This window comes from Xenopus laevis, chromosome 5S (assembly GCF_017654675.1).
Source record: "Xenopus laevis strain J_2021 chromosome 5S, Xenopus_laevis_v10.1, whole genome shotgun sequence".
NCBI classification, from domain to species: Eukaryota; Metazoa; Chordata; class Amphibia; order Anura; family Pipidae; genus Xenopus; species Xenopus laevis.
The window spans coordinates 23,643,373-23,667,031 of record NC_054380.1 but is presented as its reverse complement, the minus strand read 5'-3'; the positions used below and the strand labels follow the sequence as shown (position 1 = coordinate 23,667,031).

Sequence of the window (23,659 nt, the reverse complement as noted above, 5' to 3'; positions counted from 1 at the left end):
CTAATTCCTACAGAAATAACTTTTGTCAAATCCTTATTCCATGATGATCGGTACCAGAATACAAAATTAACGCCAATAAAGACATCTATATATTGTGCAATGCATGTATACCATGTGATTTTTTGAATCCTGTGGATTATTTCCGAGCAGAAATTGAATTTTATTCGATATTACATGGATGCATTGATGGTATCATCCAAACAAGTTATTCTGTTCTGTGGCCTTTTTTTTCTGAATGAAGAGGTTGGATGTTTCCTGAAAACTTAAATATGTTACATGAACATGTTTAACTAGATAATAACAAACACCAAAAACAGTGACTCTTCATGTAAAGCCATTTATATGATGCTTAAAAATGTTTTTGGGTCTGTCGATAACATAATTTTAATAACCTAGTTCAAGTGCAGATTTCTAATTTTCCATTAACGTAGGCATAATTTTGTTTGCTAAAATAAAATAAATGGATGAATGAAAAGTCTGAACCATGATATGTTCTAGCTACAATTTTTTAAAAAAGTCCAAATTTCAAAAAGTCATGTGGCAACTGTGTAGCACAAGCTTTAAGTATTAACTTTTAACCTTTGACCTTACAGATTTTAACCAATGAAATGTCTCTTTAAACTTTAAAGGAAACAATGATAACGAACGCCTGGCGATTGCTAGACAGCGAATTCCATATCGACTTGGTCGAGTAGTTGATGATTGGCTACTCGACAAAGGTAAAAACATTGATTAAAACTTCAAATAAAAATAATTTGAACATAACCAAGTAGTATTTGATTGTAACTCTAATAAACCTAAAACATAAATTTTCAGTTAAACTAAATTAAAAACATTTAAAACGGTAAAATGTAGACAGTAATATTTGTATGCGGTGTTTAATACTTTTGGCACCTTTTTAGAAGCATCTGATGTTTAATAATCGTACCCTGTTAACTTAAAGTTAAAGGGACTGTAAATATAACTTCCCGATAACTCAATCCATGAAGGCACCTATAGATAACTTTAACCAATCATGTTAAATCATTTGCAGACTACATACCTGTTCCAGCATCTAAATTTTTAACTAAATATTATAGATTTTATGTTTTCTATGGTCTACAAAAATATCTTGGCTTAAACTAATTCTAAATAGTGGGCAATATGGATTGCCAATCAAAATGAAGTCCCTTTAACATTTGCATCCTTTTAAGGAGATTTCTGAGCAAAGCGTAATTCAAAATAGAAAAAGAAAAAAATAAATCCAAAATCGTGTGCATGCTTTTCATGTGCAGAAAACTGCTTAAAGTGTATTTGTGATAGTACTGGTAATTTATTTTTTTTAAACAAATTTTTTGTTTGATGCAATTGTGCCATGAAATCACCATTGGTATGTTTATCATTACTGAAGCCACTTACATTTAATTGAAAGTCTTGCTAAAGGCCAATCAATCAGAGATCTTGTGAGTAATAAGTTTACCTAGTATATAAATATTTTTATATATATATATATATATATATATATATATAGATATTTCTTTGCTTCACATGGAATGAAGCACACAAAACAACCAACAAATTAGAAAAAAACACAACTATTAATGATAATAAAGCCTTGCCAAAAAAAAGTTTGGAATGCACATTTTTATACCATAAATACATTTGGTAAAATTTATTTTTATTACAAAGAAAACTTTGATTGGCCTTTAAGCAAAAAGTTAATATGTATACAAGTATGTAGCTATTCATACCATGCCCACCCCACAAATTTCAATGAATTATAAGTCTGATTCATATCTTATAATTTATTGGCCTCATTAATCACTCCATAAAATCAGTTTTTTTTTTCATTATTATAGAATATAAAGTTCCCAATCAACATTTTTGCATGTATGTAATATTATTTTTACAGGGCGCCAGCTCACAATCTTCAATAGTCAAGCAACAATAAAAATCGGTGGGAAGGACCAGGGTCAACCATTTCAAGGACAACTTACTGGCCTTTACTACAATGGCTTGAAAGTTCTGAATATGGCAGCTGAAAATAATCCTGACATCGTAATAGAGGGAAACGTCAGGCTTGTTGGTGATGTGCCTTCATCTATGACTACAGAATCAACTGCCACTGCTATGCAGTCAGAATTGTCCACATCCATTATGGAAACTACTACGACACTGGCCACTAGCACTAGGAAATCACCTACAAGGGAACCTGCTGGTCAGGTTAGTAGAGCCTGTTTAACTCTTTGAATTTCTAATTATATGCAGAATTGATTGTTGTACTTATTAGTACAGATTACTGGTAAAATCAGTGGTAGTATGAGTGTTCTGGAAAATGAAGCTGAATGATTACAAGGCAATAGCCATGATAAATAAAGGAACTTTAACTCCAGATCTTGAAAGCTCTCTGTTGACTGCAGCTAAACCTTTTCTTGGCAAAATCAGTACAACATTGCTTCCACAATTCTTCTAGTTGAAACCCAGTAGTCAGGACTTACATTTTAAAATGACATTGTGGTCATTGGCCCACTATTCTTTCAGCAGTCCAGCCATTTGACTGGCTCCTGAAACAACAATTTGATTCCTTTAATGAGCACCTTATCCATCAACACTTTTACTATGAAGGTTTCCACAGAACCTTTTGCAACTATGTAGGGGGAACATAAACACAGATTTATTCTTCAAATGTGCCCTGAATCCAGTCTAATGAGATGACTATTGGTAAATTCTAATGCATTGATTCTGCACTTATACTAGACATATTGGGTGGGCATCCAGAGAGCTACAGTTACTGTATATAACTGAATCATTATTACACAGTCACAATGCTGACTTTCCCCCTGAACAATTATAGGTGTGCTAGGTGAATATTATTACCCCCATATGCATAAACGGCACAAAGTTTGCCCAGGAGTAGTGATGGGCGAATTTATTCGCCAGGTGCAAATTTGCGGCGAATTCCCGCGATTCACGAAACCACTGAGAAAATTCACCGGTTGTCAAAAAAATTGACGCCGGAGACCGTTTTTTTGGATGCTGGCGAATGTGCGCTGGCGTCCAAAAAATGGACGCCGGCGTCAAAAACGAACGCCAGCATCAAAAACTAGACGCAGGTGCCGTTTCGCAAATTTTTCTCTGTTTTTGCGAATTTTGCAGGAAATTGGCGAATTTTTTGTCAAAACGAAACGCCCCAAATTCGCCCATCACTACCCAGGAGCAGTAAGTAATAGCAACTAATAAGATGCGTCCTTTTAAACAGGTGACCAGTAAATGCTAACTGCTGATTGGTTGCTATGGGTGATAAGAAGTGTAACAAACTTTGCTCCTGATATTACATTACCCCCTTAGAGTCATAAAATAGTTATAACTCTGTTGTTATTTGTAAATACATATTAGATGCAAAGTCTTTGCCATAAACCCTAAACCTTATGCTACCAGATCATTTAAAAAATTGGGGGCACTTCTAATAAATGTACATTTCTGGGTAAAGCTGACACTTTTTAACTTCAAACCTTCAAAAGCTTCATTTAAAAATGGATCTTACACTATAAACCTGGGAAGATATAATAAAATATAATAGCTCTATTAATGTATATGAGGGACTCCAATATAACACTCAGCAGTGGTAAAAGAAAGTTAGGAATACAAATATGTAAAATAATATAAATAGCTCTTAAATCACAATTTACCACCATTTGTCAACGGATTGTGTAATTTACAGTTCTTTCAATAACTCTACAACATCTGGATTCTTTGAGGCAGAACAAGAAATAGAAATGTAGGTAACCAAATTCAAGTTATTACCATGTTTCCTGTTTTTTGCACTTTGCTGTTCAGTCTGTCCAGTGTATGAATTTGAAACGTTGTATAAAATGATGCAAATGTTGACATAACCTCAGGAATCAGCAACATTTTATATTTAATTCTTTTATGTGGCTCAATTAATAGCTGACCTAGTTTAGAAGCTCGAATGTAAGATATTCAGCTCAATACACAGCAGCTGTCATCTGTTAAAAACAGTTTCTATAAACGGTTCTCTACCAAAAAGAATTCTGTCATGGTGTTTTGTTTCCCTCAATCAAATGGAGCTTTCCATGATAACACAGAGTCACTTAAACAGAAATTGCCGCATGCCCCATGGGGATCGCATGTTTTGGAACAAAAGCAACAGATTTTGGCCAAGCCGAATTAAATTGGTTCCATTTTAAATGAAGGAACTGAGCATAGTTGGTGAATCTAGAGGGCAAATTTGTGAGGAAAGATGAATTTCTGTTTATACTGAAGCAATGGCTTTGAAGAAAATCTATCAAAATATTCTCACGGCAGCTTCAGCTTTGTGCCCTGCAACCTAAATAGTAGAAAATCTTAAGATATCCAAAAGCTCAATGTTTCTGCTTGCATACATACCAAATTGAAGAAGATAGATAGATAGATAGATAGATAGATAGATAGATAGATAGATAGATAGATAGATACATAGACACATAGATACATAGATGATAGATACGAGGGTGACCCTGGGGCTGCTGACGCCTGAGACGCCTGAGGGAGAGAGAGAGAGAGAGAGAGAGGGAGAGAGAGAGAGAGAGAGAGAGGGAGAGAGAGAGAGAGGGAGAGAGAGAGAGAGAGAGAGAGAGAGAGAGAGAGAGAGAGGGAGGGAGGGAGGGAGGGATAGATAGATAGATAGATAGATAGATAGATAGATAGATAGATAGATAGATAGATAGATAGATAGATGATAGATAGATGATGGATGGATGGATGGATGGATGGATGGATAGATGGATAGATAGATAGATAGATAGATAGATAGATAGATAGATAGATGATGGATAGATGGATAGATAGATAGATAGATAGATGATTTCAGCTCCAAATACTAGATTTTTAATCTGACCGTTTGTGTAGAGTGCATTCTTCTCCTGGGTGCACGTGCTTGTTAATTTAGTACTAGGGAAAGGTATCTCTTGTCAGGGCCGGCCTTAGGCCTATTGGACCAATTGGGCCCAATTGGGCCCCGCGCCTCTGGGGGCCCCGCACCAGAGGGCAGCACAGGTAATATTTCCCCCAGCACATGATGCTGCCTGGCCTGCCCCCAACTCCTCTCACTCTCTTACCTTGTCTGCCCCTTTCCTTTCTATTTTGTGCCTGTATGCCCTTATTTTCCTAAATACTTGGTGTGTCGGGAGCCAGCAAAACTTTGTCTAGGGGCCCTGCCAACATGGTCCCAATTGGGCCACACATTTGATAGGACCAGCCCTGTCTCTTGTATCCTGTAGTGCTCTAGCACTCGGGCCCAGGGGATGTGTAAATTACCCCTATTAAGGTCTTCAGTTAAGTGTCCAATCTAAGTGTAGAACAGTATTCTATATAAAATGCAATTCATACAGCATTATCCAGCTTGTTTCAGGCAGCACATGTGTTGGAAAATGAAAGTGAGTTTAAATTCTTAGATGAAGCCCTCAAGCAACACACATAATGCTGCACGTGAGTACTCAGCTGTTTATAAATATGTATAGACTCATGCTTTCCGAGGTCTCACGGTCGCATATTTCTAAACAAATCAATGCATGTCCTTATATCCGAAATTACAAGGTAAAGATAGACATTCTTTTTATGTTAATCTCGTCTTTATCTACACAAGGGGATCTATTTTACAGTAATGAGTGCTTTTTTAAAATTTTTTAAGCAATTGTATGCTTTACAATAGTCAATTCAACTATAACAATATACTGTAAACATTTATGATCTCATTAAGATTTTGCATTTTAATTAAAATAAAGTTGGGCCGTGAAAGCTAGAGACACAAAGTCACTGAAAAGGCATCTACGCAAGCTGCAGTAATCATTACTTCTTGTAAACAGGTTTTTTTTTGCTGCCACCAGATTTCTATTCCATCGTAAAAAAAGAAGGCTATACATAAGATTCCAAATTATATTTTCTCTTCGCCCCACAATGATGTCACTGACTGACATTGAGCAGCTTGGCTGGCATAGGTAGAATATAGCATATGCAAACACTGAAGGATTGTTTTTATTTTTAGAAAATAAATAAATTAAATCACCACTGAACTGTTGTACCAACTTGGCAAATCTATAAAGGGATAACAATTGATGATAATGTTGCTTTTAATACTTTGTGCTCAAATAACTGAGCAGATGAGTGAAATAATGGAAAATAGAAATCAATGATAAACCATCTTTGCTACTGTAACAAGTTCACAGGTTCAAGGTGGTGAAACCTGCACAAATGATTGTGTTTCACTTATTTTCTTTTTAAAAAACTGCTCATTAAAATGACCGTTAAGTGACCCCAATGGGAAGATGTTCATTAAATATAAAGATTCAGTACTCAAGATGGTGTAAAGCTGAAGTAACTCTGGGTTAAGACATGGATTTTCCTGCTTAATGTATTACATTGTTACTGTAGAAAAAGGTACAAAGTTTTTCTAGGAGTCTTCATTGTGGCCATAAAAATGATAAATAATTAGTGCTTGGTTTTATTATCACAATGCATCTGCCTAGGATTCCTAACTCCTGTCCATTGGTGTTGCCACCATCTTTGTTATAGAGCAACTGCATTGAGGAAAAATATACAGTGTTTTTTAGCCATATACAGTGCTGTAGTGATCTGTTAACTGACCTAGAAGTTGCTCGCATCCACAGATACACAGATACCATTCCCAATAGGGAACATTTGACTAGTTTCTTAGAACTCTGAGGCCCCATTTTCTGCTAAACACATTTCCACATTTCGCCCCCAGAAAAGACTCCCCCCCATAAATAGTTGCATTATGCATGAATTTAAGATTCTGTTCTCTGACTACCACATGAGTATTACGATGGATAATATGTGTTGCCACTTTCGTATCTCAGAGTGGTGTCTAGTAATGACTTGCTTCAAATGAACTTATTGTAGAATCATCAGAGCTTTCTGCCTGGAGCAAGAGCATATTCCATAACAAAGCTTTTAACAATTTCATTTTAACATTAGAATCTCAGCGCATTTGCTGGCATATTCCCATATGTGATATTAATCTGAGCTGTTATGCATATTTTATACATTAATGGATATGGCTTATTTTAAATTATTCTGATTGTATTGTCAGATTTTTGTCTTGAGCATCGCAACAAATGTTTTTCAATGCGTATAAAGAGGCTGTACAAAATTCAATTTGGAGACAAGAATCTACTGTATATATTTAAGGAAACATCTTATTAAATGCTACTTTAATATATATTGCATGCATAATTACTAGTGGGGGGCGAATTAAGGCAGTTTCACTTTCAATTTTGGGAATTTCCAGAGAGATTTGCGAAATGGCTAAAAATTTGATTTGAATGGCAAATTAGAAAAGTCTCATGATTTGGATTGGCGTTCGATTTTGTTGCAACATTTTTACGCACCACTTAATTTGAGAAAAATAATTGGCAAATTAAGGGTGTTCGGGTTTGGGAGTTTGGTCTAATTATATTTTTCTAACAAAGTAAGAAAAAGTTGAGATTTAGGGCAAAACTCCACGAGAACTTTTGTCCGATTGACAAAACGCATCCGACAAGTCAGATGGTGTCGCATAGGTCAAAATATAATTGGACTGATAGAAAAATCTGACGCATTAATTATAGTACATGTAACATTTTCCATCCAGTATGACATGACAAGATAAAAACGGATTGAAATATATTGGCTTCGGATGTAGACTAGGGATGTAGCGAACTGTTCGCCGGCGAACTTGTTCGCGCGAACTTCGACCGTTCGCGTCCGCCGCGCGACGTTCGCATTTTGAGTTCGCGTTCGATTCGAATACAAATTGTTCGACCATTCGACCATTCGAATTCCTTCGACCGCTAAAAATCGAACGATTTCCATTCGTTCAAACGATTGTAAGCATTTGATCGAATGAAAAGCATTCGATCGAATGCTTCGATCGTTCGATTCGAATGAAAATCGTTCGATTGAACGATTAAAATCCTTCGATCGTTCGATTCGAACGATTTTAGCGGGTGTTCGAAGTTCGCGAACTGTTCGCGAACGTTCGCATTTTTTGCCGGTGTTCGCGAACGGCGTTCGCGAACACCAAATCGGCAGTTCGCTACATCCCTAATGTAGACACATGAAGAAAAGACTCCATCTGACTTTGTCTGATCCAACTTTACATTCTAACCTAGGGGGATTAGATTTCATAGCATTCTACAAAGTCTTGTGCTGTTGCGCAGTGTTGTGTGACATTGCATAGAGGATCAGATAAAATCTGACACATAAAATCTGATGAATCTGATGTGCTCATGGAGTTTAACCCTTAGTAAATAACCCCCTTTCTGTGCTTGGCTCAATGGCTTTATAATTAAATGTATATATTATTATATAAAATAAGCCTTACAAGCTTTTATGGCATTTGAGGTGCAAGTGCAACAGAACTGTTTCTCCCTTCCTACATGTTTCTTCTGTTTTCTCTGGGTAAATTATAGATAATTTCAGCGTACTATATATTGCCACTTGTAAAAACCAACAGAACAGGCTCTGATTGTGATTTATGGCTCACAGGACACAAGGACATGACACGGTGTGTTGAGCCAACTATACCATATATTAGTGATGGGCGAATTTGCGGCGAATTAGCGCGTTTCGCCGCCAGCGAATAAAATCGCGAAACGCCCGCCTAAATTCGCGGCAAAAATTTCGAAAACGAGACGCTGGGGTCAAAAACGGCCGCGCCGTTTCGCGAATTTTTCACCGTTTCGCGAATTTCGCGCGAAATTCGCGAATTTTTTGGCGAAGCAAAACGGCGCAAATTCGCCCATCACTACCATACATGTCTGTTTCGTATGTTACTCGAACTCCAGAGGAAAGTTTCCCAAGTCTATACAGCTTTGCCAGACTCATTTTATATCAGTATTCTAGCATATAGCACAATCTCGAATATGAGGCATCCCTCCCAGTGATAATTATTGAGAGTGTGGAGCTACTCCGCCAACAGGAAAAAAACATAATGTGTGAATAGTTAATTTCAGTTGAGACAGCTGACATCTTTAGCATAAATCATTAAGATGCTCTTGCTACATCAGTAATCACTTTATTTCCTGAATGTTTTCACATGTGTTGTGTGAAGTATGCATTTCTTTTTTATTTCCTGTAAATATCCCCAGGCAAAGATACTCAATGTCTGTCTCCAAGCTTCACCACTAGTGCATGCTCTAAGTTTATCCTCTCATGGGCGCCGCCGGCAGATCAATCACTGTTTGCGGGTGAATATATCTTTAGGACTTACCTGCTGATTAATTCTTCTGGGAGATCTACAAAACATTCATTAATGAGGAAGATCAGAGAATGTGACCTTATTAGGGGGGGACCAGCCATCTTGTTCTTATGGATTTTTTCCAGTGAAAGTTTTTTTTGTTACAACAGGTACAGCTAGTTATCATGTAAATAGGAACACATGCCAATCTGGGAATGGGAAAATATGATCGGATTTTAGGAGAGTACTGTAATTTCTGTTAAATATTCAGTTAATCACTTTGACAGTCTAACAGATGTTCTTATTAAGCATTACATTTTCTAGTATGTGATAACAGTCATATACAGTACATTGCCCTGACAGTTAAAATATAATTGTCACATCATATTTTTTGAGGTTAAAATTGATGGACTTTTTTATTTTTCCAAGAGAGAAAGCCGATGAAGACAGCACTTGAATATTTAGAAGTTGCAACGTTCTCCCAGAAACTTAAAATATTACAGAATGACCAGTGTGCACAAGTCAATAATATTCTCAGTACAGACATAAACAGCTAAGTAGTGATGTGCAGGTCTGTCCAAAAACTGTGGGACCCATGGTTCAGGTGTAGTGATGGGCGAATTTCTCCCATTTTGCTTCGTTGAAAAATTAGCGAATTTCCCGCAAAATTCGAAAAACAGCGTAAAATTGGGAAAATCTAAATTGACGCCCGCATCCAATTTTGGACGCGTGTCTGAAAAGTCGATATCGTCAATCTTGATTGAAAAGTCAATGTGCATCCAAATAGTGTCAACGATTTTGAGGCGAGCGAATTTTTTGATGCCAGCGAATTTTCGCGGGAGAATTTATTCGCCTGCGGCGAAATGTGGAAATTCGCTGCAAACTTGTGACAGCCAAATTTGTTCGCCCCTTTACTAGTCAAGTGAATCTGGCCCGACTTCCACTCACTTTTTGTGGGTTGCGGGCAGATGCGGGTTTAGTGAGCTACCGTACTATGCCATCTTCTACTTACAGAAGCCCCTATTTGGCGGCGCGTGCCTGCCCCAATGTCTTCCCCTTTGTGACACCAGAGATGGGCAGGTTGGGTGCCAGTCTATAAATAGAAGTACCAGTCAGGTGCAGGTCGGGTGCAGATTGGGAGCAGGCGGGTCCAATTTCTGTTGACCCGCACTTCATTACAGCAAAGCGCTGACCAACATGTCAATGAGAATTGGATGCCACTTCCCCAAGTTCTGCACTTACAGGATATACTAATAAACTTATATCATATAGGGGCAAATTCATCAAGGGTCGAATATCGAGGGTTAATTAACCCTCGATATTTGACTGTGGAATGAAAATCCTTCAATATCGAAGTCGAAGGATTTTGCGCAAATACTTCGATCGAACGATCGAAGGAATAATCGTTCGATCAAACGATTAAATCCTTCGAATCGATCAAGCTTTTAGGTGGCGAACTAGGGGTTCGAAGTTTTTTCTTAAAGAGACAGTACTTAGACTATCGAATGGTCGAATAGTCAAATGATTTTTTTAGAGAATCTTTCGATTCGAAGTCGTAGTCGAAGGTTGAAGTAGCCCATTCATTCTTTCTTCTATTCCTTCACTCGAACTTAATGAATGGGCCCCATAAAGTATGGACTATATTGAATTGGTGACTCGCCAATCAAACGGTGTGGCCTGGGTGCCAAAATTCTGAACACAAACAATCTTGTACTTCTGAAAAATGATGGCTCCACACTTAGACCAACATAGCAGCAGAAAATGCAATGGCTTTTCAATTTCATATTACACAGAATCCATCACAAGACACGTCAGGCACCTTTATATTTTTTCATAGGAAATAAAACCTACATTTTCTGCTGCCTCTCTCTTGTTCCACTGTGTGAGCCATCCTTTTTCACTTTTGTCTTTTTCAGCCCAAAGCAATCAACAGTGCCCTCCTATGACTGAATTGATGAAAAAATGGGAGAATACATGATTGGCCTTTGAGTCTTTATAAAAAACCCAATTATTTTTATTTAACTGAATATTTCCATGATCACGAGACAAATCATTAGCTGAAGTATAAAAACAATAATAACAGAGCTTTATTAATATTCCATTAAATAGAAAAGCAAATGTATTGTATCACATGTGTATTACATTACTGATTATTGATTCAACCATTTGTAGCTTATTTGTTTATCAATGTATTCACTTGAGTAGGGTCTACTGAGCGTGATTCATAGCAATGTTATTATAAAACAAATTCCATGCAATCTGAGATAATAGAAATTAGCAAAATGAACTTAAAACAGCCAACAGCCCTACATATCTTAACTAATACCTTGAGGTCACTTAAGCTTTACTCCACTTGATTGGTCTCTAATCAAAAAACTTTGAATTATTTGCCCAGGACCTGTTATCATGAATGCTTGGAACCTGTGGTTTTCTGGATAATGGATCTTTCCATAATTTGGATCTTCATACCTTAAGTCTACTAGAAAATCATGTAAACATTAACTAAACCCAATAGGCTGGTTTTGCTTCCAATAAGGATTAATTATATCTTCAAGATCAAGTACAAGCTACTGTTTTATTAAAACACAGAAAAAGGAAACCATTTTTAAAAATTAGGATTATTTGGATAAAATTAAGTCTATGGGAGACGGCCTTTATGTAATTTGTAGTCATCTGGATAACGGATCCCACACCATATACATATAAACAGACAAAATAACAGACACAAAAACAGAAAGAACATTTCAATCAGCTTGATTTCCACCACTAAAAATCCTCGCTTTCAGGTTTCACTGTCAATGTTATATAGAAAAACCTGAACAACTTGGTTACTATGACAACGGCAACCTCCATAAACACACTATTCCACATTCTGCAGTCACTATAGCAACAAGAGAGTGATCTGAAATTATAGAAAGCAAGATAAAAGTGATAAGAAATGTGACATATATATATATATATGTGTGTGTGTTTGTGTGCATATATAAAGTACCCTCTTGTAAATTATAAGGATATTATAAGTTACCAAGGAGTTTCATGAGCATATAAAAACACAAGGCCAAAGACCAAGTGTTTTTATACAGGTCATGGAACTTCGAGTGAAACTTATAATATCCTCATCTTTTGTAACTGGGGGAACTTTATTTATTATAATACACAAATTTCAGTGAGTCATGTGACAGAAATGACATCAGAACTCACCGTTTATAACTGATGACATCAGAACTCACCGTTTATAAGGATATAATTTACAAGATATTCATAGCTTTTGTCTATATATATATATATATATATATATATATATATATATATATATATATATATATATATATATATATAATGTAGTTAATAAACAAAACACTATAAATAACTGCTATTAATAAACAATGATAAAACTGACCTAGCAGTTGCAATTTTATGGACAGTATGACATATGTGAGCAAATATATATAAGCTCTTTTTTCCCATGTCCATCATTTCCATCAGCGGGAAGGAAAAGAGCAGCCTCTCTGACAATGATTTATAAGTTACTCTTCATACCATAGCCAAGTATATTATCTACTGTAGATTAACATTCAAATGTAAATAATTCTTGCAAGGTCTCACAGTACTGGGTTCAGTTGCTAAACTGAATTTATCCTTGTTCCTAGTGAACATTGCTTAGGAAAGACAAAGGACACAAAGCCCCATGTTGCATAATAGCTCATTGCAAAAGTGAAGGAACCCGGCACAAAGCTAAGTGTGCACGTAGAGACTTTGAGACAAAATTAATTAAAAGACAATTTGGCTGTCATACAGACTTGAGTTCCTCTAACTATAACAGACAGCATGGCAGCTGCTAATCCTATAGTTCAGCAAATAATCATGGAATTTCTAGATGCCTCAACATTCTTAGCACAATTTGAAGTGGAAACCTGTGAGAGCCAAAGCCATGACTTACACACATCTGAAAATGCAAAGTTGTTAAGTTTCAATCTTTAGATTTTTTTTTATGTTCCGTTTTTTTGTGACAGAATATAAACAGAGCGGTATAATTAACCCCTTCACTGCCAGTAACAAATGTCACTCTGGTACCCCATGTAGCAATTTTTTATTTTTTATATTATTTTACATACTAAAAGCAAATCAGCACACCAGTAGTTTCTTTCAGTTCCAGGTTTCAAGGTCAATCCTTACTGCTAATGGGGGAAATATCTATGTACTTTATCCACTGACATCCATCTGAAAATAGCTTGCTCTGTATGAATACATGAAAGAAAAGAGAGAAGGTAAAAAGTAAGAAAGGTAGGATTGGAGCTGCACAAGGTTAGATGGATGAAAGAGAAGTGACAAAAGCCAAAGCAGAAGAGGGACAAAGTGGAGCAGGTCAGGGTACATGAGTAAAATGAATGTGACATAAGAAGAACAAGAAGAAATTGTAGCTGATTGAAATAGAAAAACTGACACAAACTCAGCAACCAATCAGCATGGGTGCAAACTGTGGAACTTCTACTCCTTAAATCATATTCGAAGAGAGTGAAATGTAGGAGAGAAATGAAAGGTTATAGACTGAATAAGAAAGGAACAGACAAGAAAAATAAGTGACAGTCCTATAGCAGAACAGGGTGGGTAAGATAGAGAAGAAGAGGTGGAAGAGTTGGAGACACTCCAGAAGAGGAAAATTCAAAGAATCTGAATACAAGACATTTTTAGAAGCATTTATCTCATGTTTAGCAATGCACTCACTGTAAATAACAATTTCATATTCATGTATCATAAGTGTAAAAATCACAGTAATAAGCACCTTTTAGAATATTTGTAAATACATTTCCACCGTAGTCATGCCTGTTCTGCTATTTTGTAACAAGTAAGCTTGCGTGGTGAAGCCAACACAATGGGGAGGTTTGAGGTAAGAAATAACGCACACACTATCATTATCGTACATGGCTCAGTAAACAGCTTTTTTTGTGTTACCTTACCTCTCCCAATTATCTTTCTGTATAAAAAAAGCATGCTGCTATAATATTCTCCCAGCCATCTGTAATTTCCATCTAGTAATTTAGTAACTGGATTCCTTTTGAAACATATTATTTGTATGAGCAAATGGAACACTGCGGCAATGGTTATATTTTGTGAAAGACAGCAATTTTATTCCCTAGCATTTTTTTTTTTTAACAAAGTAGCCATGGAAGCGTAACCAAAACCTTTTATTTCACGTCTTTCAGTTTGTACAAAGTGTTTCATAGCTATCTTTTAGTCTTTCCAACCAGTTGCTAGTTTGCCTCAGTCTTCAACGAGGTTATGAAGTTCGCTGCATTAGGGTGGCCACATACTTTGGAACTCAACAACTGAATAATAATAATAATAGTTCAAAACATTTATATAGCTGATATACTGCTCCATTTGCTCTAGTGATCCTTTAGCAGAACAATAATCCGCAAACAAAAGAGGTGGTTAATGGCGGCTCAATGCACTTGAAAATCCATGGCTCTATTTAAAGGGATCGCAACTAAGATATAATTAATCCTTATTGGAAGCAAAACTAGACTATTGGGTTTATTTAATGCTTATTTGTTTTTCTACTAGATTTAAGGCATAAAGTTGCAAATTATGGAAAGATCCATTATCTGTAAAACCCCAGGTCCTGAGCATTCTGGATAACAGGTCCCATACCTGTATCCTGATGGGCCAGGTCAACACTGTAGGGCGCTCCCTAACTTGTGTGTCTAGATGACAAGCAAGTTAAGGAACTGTGTGGGGGTACCTATGTGTCTTCCACTGCCTTCTACTTTACTGATAAATACAGTACAGGTATAGGATCCCTTATCCGGAAACCCGATATCCAGAAAGCTCCGAATTACGGAATGGTTGTCTCCCATAGACTCCATGTTATCTAAATAATCCACATTTTTAAAAATGACTTGACCCCAACTAAGATATAATTAATCCTTATTGGAAGCAAAACCAGCCTATTGGGTTTATTTAATGTTTACATGAATTTCTAGTAGACTTAAGGCACGAAGACCCAAATTACTGAAAGATCCTTTATCCAGAAAACCCCAGGTCCGGAGCATTCTGGATAACAGGTCCCATACCTGTACAAGCATAAAATACAGAGACATATGGCAATTTGTTTAGCATGACTGTGGGGCAGGGTAATTGTAAATGAACTTTCTTAAATTTTTGATGTTACTGGTCCTTTAATGCTAAATATAAATCACTATCACATTAAAAATATAAATATATTTTTTAAAAATAGCTATCAATATCACATTAGAAAAACAAACTTCAAGTCTCAGTGCTGGAAAGGAAAATGGCAATGATTTGTTCTTGCATAAATGAGAAAAATGGTTAAGGGTATAAATTCTTTAGGAAGGTACTATATTTTTTCCCTTGACTATTTTTAGTTGGAAGCTGACTGTTTCATGGGTTTAATTGACTTCAAGTCACATTTTCAAGATGCCATCACTCATTTTATTTAGAAAAAAATGTTTCACATCTGGCAACAAGAAAATAAATCATAAAATATTACAAATGGACTGAACTAAGATGTAAATGTATTAGTATTTCAGTTTTCCAGTAATGGGAAGGTAGAGATTTTAGAACGATGAGCAATGTTGGATTCAAGGGTATATTCTCCCTATGGGATACACACAGGATTTCTCTTAATGATACCATCAGTAATCTGGGTTTTTTTTAGACACCTGTTCCATAAGGTTGAGGAATGAAATTCTGCCTGCTGAAAATATACCCGAAACTAGTCAGCAAAAGAATTAATATTAATGTGCCATAACCCAATTCTCTGAATGATACTGAAGGGAAAGCAGAGTCCAACCATATTTTAGGAACATTAATAAAGAAGGAAATGTGCTGCGAATAGTTACTGATTTATCGCATGTAAATTATTTGGGTGACATTGAGAATCCCTGCTTGGGATACAGGAATGAGGAGGTTTGGTGTCATTACCCTGGGATTTAAGGAGAGTCTCTTTATCTTCCTAATTAAGACAATAAAAGATGATAACTTTGCATTAGATCTAGTAACCCGCAGCAGCCAATCAGACTGTAGCATCAAGATGGGTTCCCAAATCCCAAATGATAGAATAAGAGACAATAGAGGAATAGGCTTGAAAGGAACCACAATGAGGAGAAATATATAAAAGAGCTTTGACATTGTTAGCTAAAATCAAATGTATCAAGCCTGAATATTTATGGGCAATGGTCATTGTTGTATATGGCATTTCTGACATTTTCTAATAATTCTCTTATAATTCATCTGCCCCTTGACATAAGGTCCAATAACATATAGTACAAAAAATAAATAAATGTAGGTAAGGTGGCTCAATTCAAGTGTTTATTAGTGCAAAACAAGCACAGCTAGTGATGGGTCAATCTGACTTGATTCGCTTCTCCAAAATACGGTGAAGATTCTGTGAAAGGCATTGGTCTATTGTCGACAATTTTTTTGACGCATGACAATTCTTTTTTTGTACATGTGCGCACCTGACTGCAATGGGAGAGCAACGGAGTGGAGGAGAATGCAATGGTGTGGGGGAAGGGAGGGGAGAGCGATGGAGGGGAGGGTGACAGGAGGGAGGTGAGCATGACCGAGGGGAGGGTGACAGGAGGGAGGGGAAAGTGACGGAGGGGATGGTGACAGGAGGGAGGGGAGTAAGACTAAGGGGTGCAAACCCTGCTAGGGGTAGGCAGACGACAATTTGGGCACTTAATCAGAGGAGGTGTCATCTTGTTTTCAATGACGGGAAATGCGTTAAGAAGGAGTGGCTAACATGAGGTATGCTGACAGAGGGAGGTCACTGCTTTGTGGTGTCTTAATATAATCTGATATAATACTTTTGAAGATTGTCTTGCACTTATAAACACTTGAATTGAGCCATCTTGTATACTACAGGTAGGGGACCTGTTATCCAAAATGCTTGGGACCTGGGGTTTCCACATAATGGATATTTCTGTAATTTGAATCTCCATACATTAAGGGGGTTATTTATCAAAGTCTGAATTTATCTCAATATTTTCTGATACAAACTCCGATCAAATCCACTCAGGTTTTTTAATGCTTATTTATTACATTGACCAAAAAATTTGGTTTGCAGGAAAAAATCAGATATTCACAATTTTTTCATCCGATTTTCACGAATTTCATGATCTTTTCACCCGAAAACTTCGGGGAATTGCACAAAAACCCAGTGCACATCAAAAAATCATTGGGACTTCTCCCATTGACTTATATGCAACCTCGACAGGTCTGAGATGTCGGATTTTCAGATTCTGACTTTTCCATCCTCAGGGTTTTTGCATTCGGAGTTTAGTAAATAACCCCCTAAGTCTACTAGAAAATCATTTAAACATTAAGGGGGTTATTTTTTTTTTACTATAAAATATTCTTTAGTGGAAAAAAGATGTTTCAAGATTTATAAAACCCCAAGGATGGAAAAAGTCTGAATCCAAAAATCCAGCATCTCAGACCTGCCAAGGTTGTATACAAGTTAAACGAAGAGGTCCCTATCCTATTTGGAAGTTTCTGTGATCTGCGCTGAAATTAGCCTGAAAGTCCAACTATTTTGGACTTTTCATTTTCAGGCAAAAATCCGAAAAAATAGCTTTTTGGGAAAAAGCCCGAAAAAACTCAAGTGATTCAGGTAAAAACTCAGATCCGGATTTTCACTCGGTTTTTGTGTTAGTGCATTTTTATTAATAAATAAGGTCCAATTGTGGATTCTTGTTTGGTCTGACTTTTTTTTATTGAAATAGTCAGAAACATTTGGATTTTGATAAATAAGGCCAAAATAGGCTGGTTTTGCCTCCAATAAGGATTCATTAAATCTTAGTTGGGATCAAGTATAAGCTACTGTTTTATTATTACACAGAAAAAGGAAATCATTTTTAAAAATATTGAATATTTTATTATAATGGAGTCTATGGGAGACTGCCTTTCCGTAATTCAGATCTTTCTGGATAATGGGTTTCTGGATAATGGATCCCATAATTATATTTCTTTATTTTTTATTCTTTAATTATTTAGCGTAATTTTGAGGTGTAAATATAAAGTTTCATTTAGCCTCAACAGTGAAACCCATATGGCAGGTCTCATAATAATGAATGCAAACATGATAAATAATGCAGTGCATAATAATTTTTTTTATATGGGGTGTCCCTTAGATGGAGAGTCCCATAACCAAGAACTGACCAGACCACACAACTGAGCCTGAAATATTTGTTTTTCCTCAATCCAGGCTTGATAGTTTGTAAACCTAAAGAAACAGCTTTTTGCCCTTGTATTTGAAATAAATCACTAATAAAAACCCAATTGATATTCTAAAAATGAATCTAAACTCAAATTTTTTCAGATTGTTTATTCAGCAGATGTTCTGCATGACTGGATACAGCTTGACAAGCAGCGCCTATTAACCAGTCTATAAATCTCTGGCACCAAAGAAATCAAAGTTATTGCTAATTTCTTCTGTAAGTCCATCTGTATTTTGAAGAATGAATATTAATAATATCTGTCACTGTGTTATTCTAAAAAAAAAAAAATAGCGCATGAAACATAATGGAAACTATCTTCTAACATGAGACACCTTCATTGCAAATTCATTCATGTCAAATTAGGGCTCTTGTTCCCACCAACCTTCCGCATTAAGCACTGCACCTACAAGTTAGTGATTTGCTCAAATTATTTTGAATATCTCATTGTATTTTAGTCAGAAAACGCAACTCCAGGAAAATAGCAATCAAGATAGGATTCAGGCTCATCATTTAGCGCATGCATGAAGAATAGAAACATATGTGTGTTGAAAGCGATGGCTTTTTGCATTTGGTGAATAATTATTTTTGTGGGAAGAGCAATAGTTGGCACAAAGCCGATGTGTTGTGCAGGTATATTTATTTAAAGCTGGAAATATTAGAGGACAATAAGGGGACTCATTTATTAAAGGTCAAAACATCCAAAAAAGTTTGTGGTAAACAAAAAAATTTCAGAATTTATTATGCGACAAAACTGCAACAAATCTAAAAAAAAATACACCAGCTAAAACCTGTGAAAGTCATGCAGAAGTCAATGGCAGATGTCCCTTTTACAAATGGAAGATGTTTTTTGTCTTGATGATCTTCAGAACATTTAGAGCATTTTTTGGGAGCAAAACCGTGTGTTCTATCATCCTTATGTCACCCTCTCCCACCCTCTACCTGTCCCTTAACATGTGTGTAATTCGAAGTTAGGAAGTGCTAGCTACTGTAGCTTATGTCAACCATGGAGCCTTCTGTCCTTAGACACCAAGCCAACTCTAGGTGAAAGGACAGGCAGCTCCTGAGTATTTTTAAATGAGCCTCAGGTGGCCAAAGTCAATGACCTCTACAGACTTGGGTAAGCAACCATTTGTGGTATATAACTAGATCACATTGCCTATTAGTACTTTTTAACAGTGCTATAAAAGCAATATAAAAAGGCGTGTAAAAGTCAAAATACTTGAATAACTTAATTCGTATTTATAGCTTTGAACCTATAAGTTGTGCCAGTAATTTAGGAAGATCTGCACTGAGTGCTTTCCATTCTTTTGATATCCATACCTTAAGCCTACCAAAAATAATTTAAACATCTAATAAACCATATAAACATTTTAATTGGTTTGCCTCCAATAAAGATTAATTATACCATAGTTGGAATCATGTACAAGCTACTGTTTAATTATAACAGGGAAAAAGGCAAGGGGATTTTTTTCTCATTAGGAAGGAAAAAGGTAAAATATTTTTGCTTTTCACTCAGATGTAATATCTGTAGTTGTTGTCTCAAATTACCCCTATACACATCCACTTCAGTATTCTATTTTGTGTAATAGAGGCATTCACTTGTAGAATACATTATACGTGTGTGTCTCTTAATGGGGAATGTGCAGCACCGACACATAGAAAGAAATTTCCATTAAATTCTCTGGCTTTTTTATTCAGTTTTGGCTCAATGGGAAACAGAATGACGCACAAGGTGTGAGCACATAGCAGGATCATCATAAATCTATTAGATGGTAGCGCACACAATGGCTTGGTAACAGAGTCCAATACATTTCGATAATCATTTTAAAATGTCCTGCTGAGTCTTGGATCCCTGTTTTTTCTTTGTACAAATAAATAAATAAATAAATAAATAAATTATATATATATATATATATATATATATATAATTTATCTCAAGGAGTGAAAATGAAGCCTATCTGGACCTCTCCTCTCTATCCAATGCAAGTTTAGTTTTTCAGCTTAGTGTAAAATAATTTCCAATGGCTAAAGAAAAGCATTCTTTATACTGTAGTTTGACCCCCACACACTTATGGATTCTATAGGATATATACCTGCAGACCAAAAGGTTCATGGGTATTTTTGTATGATACAGTTTGATTCAAACAGCCTTTTCAAATCAAATTTTTATTGCAACTGGGTTGTGAAAATTCTGAAATTCTGAATAGGATTGCAAATAACAAGATGAGCAGCCTAAAAGAGTGCTATAACTCACTAATGGCATCTCTAATTGGTAAAGCAATATGTTTGGGTAACTAAAATGTATTGCATTCTGCCTACTACAGTTTGATGTATGGCCTTTAATTACATTTTGCAAGGTCTGGCAACTTTGCTATATGTTGCTCACCAGTTCCACTATTTAGTCTTGTTTTATAATCATGTTACAAATGAAAAAAATTAACCTCGAATCAATACAGGCCAAAATGAATAAAGTAACCAGCCAGGTCACCATGAGACAGTGGGCACCAGTAATCAACCATGTATTTAAATCTAGTCCAACTTGTATATTGATTTCTTTTGTATTTTTTTTTTTTTTTAATCTTGAAAATTACATTTTGACGTATAATTTATACGAAATTAAGTCTGCTAGTCTTGCTCTATGGCTTATTTATGTAATAGAGAAGTGAAGAATAGCTTCCATTCCCCATCAGCCTACTTTGCCTTTTATTGTTTTCACAGAGGTATTGTTTTGTATTAGAATGGGTATCATTTAAAGGGATGAGAGGGTCGTTCTTCCTTTTTACAAGACATTAGTAAGGCCTCATCTAGAATATGCAGTGTGGTTTTGTTATTCAGTGACTAAAGCTGATATTAATGAAAATAGTGTCTAAAGAAGAGGGTTTAAACTGATAAAGGAAATGGAAGTTCTTGAATTTGAAGAAAGCTTGGCCAAGTTGGGGTTATGAGCCTTGGAGCAGGGATGCTTAATGGGGAATTATAGTTATGTATAAATATACCTCTCTGATACTTTATTTAGCAGTAGAACCAGCAGATACAGTATGAGGTCAACATTTCAGATTAGGAGAAAGGAGGTTTATTGTTTAAAAAAAACGTTTTCAAAGTGATGTGAATTGGTGGAATTCGCTTCCCCAAGTGGCTGCACTGCCAGATACATTAGATTAGACAGTTTCAAAAAAAGGATTGGAAAATCCAAACATTACTGAAATTAACATTAAGAGGCATATTTATCAAGGGTCGAATTTCGAATTGAAAAAACTTCGAAATTCGAATTAAAAAAAGATCAACCTATATTAAGTCGAAGTTTTTTTGGGTCGAATAGGTACGTTTTTGATCAAATAGGTCCGTATTTGGCCGAATTCGAATTGTATGAATAGAAGGAATAGTACATTCGATTGAATTCGATTTGTTTGTCCCCAAAAAAACTTTGATTTTTCAAAGTCCATTAATTGACTCCAAATAGGTTCTAGGGGGTCCCCCATAGGCTAAAACAGCAATTCGGCAGGTTTTAGATGGCAAATGGTTAAAGTCGAATTTTTAAAGAGACAGTACATGATAAATTTCGATATTCAAATTTTCTAAATTTTTTTTAAAATTTGAATCAAATTTGGACTAATCCTTAGTCGAAGTACACAAAAAATAGCTTTTTTTCATTCTAAAATTCACCTCAACCTTTGATAAATCTGCCCCTTAGTCAAAAGTAGATCCATTGACTGGGAAGAATTTTTTTTTTCCTCCTCTTAGTGGAGAAGCTTCAGATGGGTTTTCCCCTTTCCCCTGGATCATGTAGCAGTTATGAAAGTCTATATATGTTATTTACATACAAAAATTTGAACACAAACATCTACTGTATATGTTACTATGTATTTCTGGCCAACAATCCTGGTCTCAAGCTGCTTTTCCCAGTCAGTAATGAACATTTATTTGTGGTAATCCCCTGGTTTGGTCACTGTAACTTTTATTGGAATAATATGTGCTAAAAGTCATCATCACAGACTGCTTTCTAAAATTAAGAAATGTAAAGTTCTGGACCTCTAATAATCCCATTTCTTTTTTCGGTTCTCAAATCCCTACCCTGGACAACTGAGATGATCACTGTGTAGTCGCTATTTTAACCCACTTAAATTTGGCTCATCTAAGAATGAATAACATGTACCATGTGTGAAATGAATCTTGAAAGAAGCAAAGATGTATTGCTGACATGAATTTATGTGCATCTATCATTTACTCCACAATTTATTCAATATTTGAAAGCATTTGCTTCACATTTTCTGCAGCACTTCAAAAGATTGTAAGCAAAGAACCAGAATTCAGCGTAAGCACCTAAAATCATCAATCTTTATTTTTTTTTTAGAGAATATTAATGTAGTGAATTCATGTTTTCTAATCGGCATACAAGAATGTTTGAACCTTTGAAAAATTGGCATTGATTAACCTGAGAATTTGACTTGGGTACAAAATATTCTACTCCACTGAAGACTAAAAAATGGGTCTATCTGGCTGTTCTACGTGTAAAAGGCCAGGGCTATCATTGGGTATGGTGGGTCCTGTGCTGAAATACTGGTGTGGGAGCCACTTTCCAGTTTTTGTTCTACTATAATTCCCAGAATCCATTGACAAAGAAAGGATCATGGGAGCTGTAGATTTAACAGTATCTTTGAAACTTCTTTACGTTTCCTGTGTGCCAATTTTGGTTGCTTTTACCTGCCCAAGACTGCCTACCTTCCAAGTGGAGTTAAATGCAACACGCACCATCGTCATTCCAACTGGAATGCTGGGAATAAGAGTAATAATAACTCTATACTCTATAATAATAACTAAACTTGGAGGACCTGTTTTTGCTGTTTTATGTGAAATGCTTAGGTAGCAGTAGGGTTGCCCAACAAAGCAGAGGCTGTTAATTCAAGTGTGCACCTGTATGTCAGAAGCTGGCTGCTTTATTAGAACGCATGACTATGATCTGCAGCCCATCTCACCGTCTCAGCAAACTGCAGCATCTCGCTCAACACCTCGCTGCCAGCCATTGGGTACCCCATGACACGTGACAGATGGAGGCTTCCCTGTGTGCTCCGTCTCCAATCTGTGAGCAGGGCACTGATAGGCCAGGCATATGCGCAGACAATTTATCATCCTGATCTCCTACTGAGAAAGGGAGCTCTTCTGTCACCAGTATTGATTTCAGAGGATGGACTAAGATTTCCTA

The 23,659-nt window shown here is 36.2% G+C and overlaps 1 protein-coding gene across 34 annotated transcripts in view; it reads left to right on the top strand.

Moving 5' to 3' along the window:
• LOC108717747 (neurexin-1) overlaps positions 1-23,659 on the top strand; it is an 830,073-nt gene that overhangs the window by 773,899 nt on the left and 32,515 nt on the right. For 23 of the 34 annotated variants that reach the window (XM_041564292.1, XM_041564296.1, XM_041564291.1 and 20 more), the window contains 2 exons: positions 630-719; positions 1,892-2,202. In XM_041564292.1, coding sequence (XP_041420226.1) covers positions 630-719; positions 1,892-2,202 — 401 coding nt within the window. The remainder of the gene's footprint in view (positions 1-629; positions 720-1,891; positions 2,203-23,659) is intronic. The other 11 variants (XM_041564308.1, XM_041564317.1, XM_041564316.1 and 8 more) reach the window with 1 other exon arrangement.